The sequence below is a fragment of the Bactrocera tryoni genome, chromosome 1 (genome assembly GCF_016617805.1).
Source record: "Bactrocera tryoni isolate S06 chromosome 1, CSIRO_BtryS06_freeze2, whole genome shotgun sequence".
Lineage (NCBI taxonomy): Eukaryota > Metazoa > Arthropoda > Insecta > Diptera > Tephritidae > Bactrocera > Bactrocera tryoni.
Genome location: NC_052499.1, coordinates 88,515,113 through 88,521,440, shown reverse-complemented (window position 1 = coordinate 88,521,440; position 6,328 = coordinate 88,515,113). Strand labels below are relative to the sequence as shown.

At 41.2% G+C, this 6,328-nt stretch overlaps 2 protein-coding genes across 2 annotated transcripts; one reads left to right on the top strand and one right to left on the bottom strand.

The window, feature by feature from the left end:
• The first annotated feature begins 219 nt into the window (after positions 1–219).
• On the top strand, positions 220–1,091 carry LOC120782694 (general odorant-binding protein 99a). Its single transcript, XM_040115093.1, has 2 exons — positions 220–433; positions 667–1,091. The coding sequence occupies exons 1-2, from the start codon at positions 392–394 to the stop codon at positions 1,051–1,053; spliced, it is 429 nt and encodes a 142-aa protein (XP_039971027.1). The 5' UTR covers positions 220–391; the 3' UTR covers positions 1,054–1,091.
• Positions 1,092–1,168: 77 nt separating this feature from the next.
• Positions 1,169–5,532, bottom strand: LOC120782695. The gene is made up of 5 exons (XM_040115094.1): positions 5,333–5,532; positions 4,941–5,267; positions 4,559–4,864; positions 2,600–2,938; positions 1,169–1,768 (listed from the first exon to the last, which is right to left on the bottom strand). The coding sequence occupies exons 1-5, from the start codon at positions 5,372–5,374 to the stop codon at positions 1,346–1,348; spliced, it is 1,437 nt and encodes a 478-aa protein (XP_039971028.1). The 5' UTR covers positions 5,375–5,532; the 3' UTR covers positions 1,169–1,345.
• Positions 5,533–6,328: the final 796 nt, after the last annotated feature.

The following is a 6,328-nucleotide window of genomic DNA, read 5'->3' as shown; positions in this document are numbered from 1 at the left end:
CCCGTTTGGCGCATATATGTGCATGGCCTGAACTTTCGACAAAACCTGCACCCAGTCGCAGCGCAGCCTGTTTGCCTCGACTGCGTCGGCTGCGTCGGCTGCGTCGATGAATGCGCGACCAACTTCTTAAGTGGCCGAGGCTGAGCCCGAGTAGACCGAGCGGGAAAGACACTTAGTCGGCGTTCGAGCGCTTGGTAGTTTTGTCTTCTATAAGTAATTTAAATTCAAGTCACACACCTACAAATTGTGAAAAAATCTTGCATACTGGTTTAGTACGTTGTGTCAGCTACGACACTAAACACCCATAAATTCATCGTACGCTCGCTTGCTCACCTGCGATCCGTTAAGACAGTGTAATAGTTGGAGGAAAAATAATCGATAATAAGTAATAATGAATACCCAGCTGATCTTGTTGCTGGCCTGTGTGGCATTGGTGAGTGTGGAAGACGCGTGAGGCATAAAAGCATACGCGCATTAACAAATTGGCACAGCGTCTACAACAAAAACGAGAAAAAACGAGAAGCAGCAATGACAAAGGCTGAAGCAGTAGTTCGGCGTTTTGTGCAATCTTTTTTTTCGAAACCCTTCATTTATCATTTTGTCTAACACGCTTTTTATTACTTTGTGTTTGTTTTTACATACGTGGACTTGGTTTCTCGTCAACAGGTTGCAGGCAAATTCCAGATTCGTACAGCTCAAGATGCGTTTGACGCACACGAGGCGTGCCATGAGGAGTACCGCGTCCCGGAAGACATTTATCAGAAGTTCCTGAACTACGAGTTTCCAGCGCATAAACGTACCAACTGTTATGTGAAGTGCTTTGTGGAGCGAATGGGACTCTTCACCGAGGAGAAGGGCTTCGATGAGAAAGCGATTATAGCGCAATTCACTGCGAAGAGTTCAAAGAATTTGGCCAAGGTATCACATGGACTTGAGAAGTGTCTTGATCACAACGAACACGATTCGGACACTTGCACTTGGGCTAATCGCGTATTCTCCTGCTGGATATCCGTGAACCGGCCGATTGTTCGCCGAACCTACATTGAAAACTAGGGACTCGATGCGGCGTTGCGATTGCGATTGCAAAATCTTAGTTCTAAGTTGACAAATCTTTTCAGAAATTCGGTTTTTATACGCGGTTCATTATTACAGGAAGAAAGAAAATAAATAAATGTAAGAATTACCGTTTATTTTCTTGAGCTGCACGTTATTTGTATGTTAAAGAAGATGAAGTTAAATTAAAAAATAAAATGGGACTCGCTGAAAAAGCGCTGGTTGTACATATAAAATGAATGTTTGTTGTTTGAATACAGTTATGTGCATCTCCTTAATTTAATCCACTATATTAGGAGGCTTTTGTCTTGTCTTCGACTGCCGCTGCCGTTTTACGTGTGATAACGGCACTCAGTGTCGTGCTTTCCAATGGATAAGAACCGTCTGTGTTGTAGTTCAAGCGTTCCAAACAGTTATACTCCTCGTACATCCATTCGCACTTGTCGCGCGTCTTCATTTGCTCAGCACTCACTTTGCAGACATTTGAAGCCGTACGATCCTGGCGCATCGGTCCGAACGCCTGGACCCAGTTATCGAAATTCCACTCATAAGTTGGCGTGTAGAAACTCATCTTCTCTGCCAGACATTGAAAGAGGCAGGGCACAACTTCCTTGCTCGGAAAAGCGGCGTACTTTTGTAGTTCCTTCATGGTGACATTTAACTCGCTGGCGCAACTCACAATGTTCTTGTAAGTTTCCAGAGTATAGAGCTCCGCCTGTAAATGGAGTACATTATTAATAAAGTGTTCGCTATGGATCGGTCTATATCAATTTATTTATGAACTAGATATTACTACGGACTTATAAGTTATGAAGTAGATGTAATAATTTCAATGTTGTTTTTATGTTACGCAGTCGAGACTTCTTTTGTTTTTGATTTGAATATAAATTTCTGAAGTAAATTTCGATAGAAAAGTTCTGCAAAAGATTAATGGTCCTTTGCGCGTTGAACACGGCGAATATTGCATTCGATGGAACGATGGGCTGTAAGAGACATACGACGACTTTGACATCAGTTCATCAGTTCATATTGTCCGGATGAGCGAAAACACTCCAGCTCTGAAAGTATTCGACGCAGTACCCGCCCGGAAGAGGAAGGCCTCTATTTTGTTGGAAAGACCAGGTGGGGAAGGACCTGGCTTCGCTTGGAATCCCCAATTGGCGCCACGTAGCGAAAAGAAGAAACGACTAGCGCGCTGTTGTTAAATCAGGTATAATCGCGTAAGAGGTATCTACGTTAGTAAAGAAGAAGAAAATATGTAAATTAACTTAAGGAACTCTCAATTATGACAACAGAAGAGTCCCAAATGATGTCATTAACGGGTCGGATCAAACAATATGCACTCCAACTCAGCAAATCGGAATAGGACTTTGGTCCGCTTGAGTGTGATTCAGAAAAGAAACGACCACCGAGGAAAGTCGTTCGATGAGTGTTGTTCTTCAGAGACCGGTCTATCGAACGTAGTATTTCAGACAGTGGATCACAACCAATCCACCAAATGGAAATATTCTTATTATGAAAAAGCTACGTATAAATTAATTGGTACCTGTTTCAAGCAGCGCAAGCCAGTGTATGCGAACTCGCAACTATCCTCATTGTAGCGATCAAGCTCATAGCGGCAGTAGTTGTACATATCGGCACCCAGGTCATCGGCGATCTGCTGTTTGTTCCACTTGCTTTCGTCCGCATCGAACCAGTGCTTCATGGAAGCGAGACAACGTGTAAAACAGGGCACCTCCTCTGATGTCCATTTCGAGTAGCGTGCAACCTTTTGTAGCTCACCGACCAAATCTTTGCTGCCGACTTCGCGTAAACATTTTCGTAATATCTCTGTATCGGAATCGACGTCTTGTTCCGCCGCCTTTGTTGTCGCTGCGCTGCTAACCTACAAAACTTTTATTTATTTCAAATCTTTCTCTATCTTTTTTGATCATTAGATCATTTGCATATTTCAATTAACTATTGATCTCATATGTGGTTTGGTCACATCGAGCTTTTTGAATTTGAAATTATAATTTACCATTTGTATACAGTACGCGACTGCGATTAATAAAACCACTTGTGACGCTTCGCGAAAATTCATTTTCGATGAATTTCGTTTCGTTGATGGAGTTCTGTTGATTTGTGATTCTTTAGAGCCTTAGCCGTTTATTGAGACTGACTTGGATGGGAAGTAAGCTGCGCAACGACGCTGTAACGACTTGTAGATTGTGTTGTAGTTGTATAGACAGAGACTGACGGTGCTGTATTTCTTATCTGTGTTTTGAATTCCTCTACTTGGTACTTATCGGCGGTGAGCTGATAACGCTATATAAATATACGCTTATTTCGTCTTTTTTAGTGGCATACACGACGGCGACGGCAGCTTCAGGGTTATCGCTGGGTGCGCCAAAGTGTCATTGCTACATGTAAGTCGGACTTAGGGTTGTAACACAGGCGCCGTTTACGGGAATAATGCTCGCGGTGAGGCTATCTACGTCACTGCGGCTGGTTGCAGATTAAAATGTTTTCGGACCAATGAGAAGGTTTCATCGCAGCAGCTCTGAAGTCTTTCAGATAATGGTTACAAATTAAACGAATTCAAACGCATGAAAATCCGCATTAACTTTAATTTAATCGAGGTCTGTACTGATATATTTTTTAGGGGAAATTCTTGGAAACCATTTTATTCGGAAATTCCACCGTTTTCAAAATTTGTATGTAGTGATGATAGAAAACACCTTTAACAAGAAGACGGAGCTCGCTAGTTATTGCAGGGAATTTATAAGGAAACCCAGTTAACAACACATACGAGACAGGAGGGCGTGAGTGAGTATGGTTCCCATTTGTAGAAACTCATATTGTATTTTCACATCTTTATCCTATTTTAAAGATATTTGCACCATTTTATAAACGTCTTAAGAGAATATATGCCAGAGGTGGCTGACACCCATTGAGAGGCCTAAAACATAGCATTTAAAGGAGGAAAGCAAATTTATTAAAATTGAATATGAGATAATATTCTAGAACTATTTAAATGTATGTAAAGTGGTGCTTTGGATTATCATCGAAACACTGCTGGGTAAGCTGTCTGTGTGCTTGTCTGCTGCGCCAGCTTTCTCGATGCCATTACCGAATGGGTTGCCTTGAAAATGCTAGTGGATTGGAACTCAACTGATAGGCAATTGAGACTTGTCATATTCTCCTCTTTCAAAATTTCAAATTTTCAATTCAAATGCACACATACACAAACACATGAATACATATTTCGTTAAAAAAAACAACATTCACGATTTTGAGGCCAACAAAATACATTGACTCGGTTGAGGCGCGTTCATTCGCAGCTTTATTCGCTTGAAGACTGATTAGAGTTTCTAAGTTATATAAAAATCGAACTGATTAGAACATAAATGCACTCTTGCTTTTCAAAAATATTTTACTAAGAGCTTCCAGCACGTGGCATATATAAAATCGGTTTTTAATCGTGAGCCAATACAAAGCAGGTGAACTCCTGATACATCCACACACAGGCATTGCGGTTGCGCCTCTGCTTCAGACAGTGTTGTATATTTGCTCCAGTGGCAGGCACACCCAACTTGGACGTCAGCGCCGGTATGTTCCACTGGCGAGTTTGTTGGCTATAAAGTTGCAAGCGATCGATGAAGCATTTGGTGAAGCAGGGGATGGGTTCGCGCACCGGATTTTTTGAGTAATCTTTGATGCGCTCCCATTCGTACTGATCAAAGCGATGCAGACAGTCCTTCATGGCGGTTTTCGCCTCGATGCTGACATTTTTCATGCTCTCGATTATCACGAAAGGGTCATCCTCCAACTGCAATGAGAAAGGTGGAATAAAAATCACCATACGTAAGGGTATATGTTTATTCGCTTGAATAATCACAACTCACATTGACGAGGCAATGGAATCCATTATAGGCCTGCTGACAACTATCTGCCGCAGGTTCCATGCGATGTTTGCATGCCTTGTGAAGCGGCTGGCCGAACTGCTTGATCACCTGCTCATCGTTGAATCCCACAGACTCTTCGAACATATTAAACATATTCTTGATGTAGCACTTTGTAAAGCATGGTATCTCTTCATACGTTTCCGACCAGTCCTTAAAACGTCCCAAACGCTTCGAGTTCTCCTCCGTTATGCCGCCATAACTTTGAAGACAATCGGAAAGTATACGAATTTCCTCGGCATTGGGTTGGACAACTGCACCCGAAGGAGACTGAGAAATAATCCAAATAAATCAAATGAAATGAGGACTCAATAAAGAGCGTTTAGACGACTTACTATGATCGTCGCTGCGAGTAGGAAAACTAAAATCAATTCCATCGTTTCGTGTGCGCTCTGTGTTCGCGCTAAATTCGTATGGAGCAAAAGTGGGTCTCTTGTGCGATTAGATTGCGCGCAGGTCTTGGACTGCTCGATTGGTTGGCAATTCACTGTAGCGAATTTCTTTTGGCACACCGATTTGGCGATTATCAGCTTGCTCTATACATGATGAACATCAAGAATCAAGAATTGCTCAATAGTTGCTGATAACCTAAATTATTTGGGTTCCGTTCATTTAATGAATGAAATGAACTTCTAAGTTGAATTTAGAAGGCCAATGGTGTACTTAAGTGCCGCAGATGAGATGTGTGCAGATATGTTTGATGTTTTTTTTTCTACCCAATCGCAAAATATTACGAATATGATATTAGAGGTGCTGTTCGAAGACTACCGAAGAAACAAAATAATGATCTTCTTAGATATATCTCTAAGCAAATATGAAATAGAATTATATTTCGATAGCCCTCTCAAAGAATTTCTACCTACACAGTTACAGTGCTCCCTGAATATAAAAGTGCATGTTATTAAAAATTGCCCGCAAACACCAACGACCCGATTTTATCTGTTAACCGTTAACATGCTACATTGTAAAAAAATGTTCTCTGGGTTTCATTAGGGTACTTCACATACACTTACCAATCATATGGAGTACAGTTAGCCGGTTGTTCGAAAATACTGGTAACGGTTATAAGGGGGCTAGGTCAAGTTTTCGTCCACTTTTATCTATTTTAGGCGCAAAGATGAATTGTTATGAGTAAAACATGCTCCGTAATTTTCATCGATATATCTCAAATATTGGCCGATACATGCAGCATAAATTCACTTCACGAAAATTTTTATATTAAGTATATGATCAAGTATACTCGTATAAGTCAACTATTGGTACCAGGGTCTAACAGTTTTAATTGGATATAAAAAATTTATGGTCATAAGGTAGCATACAATAAAGACAAT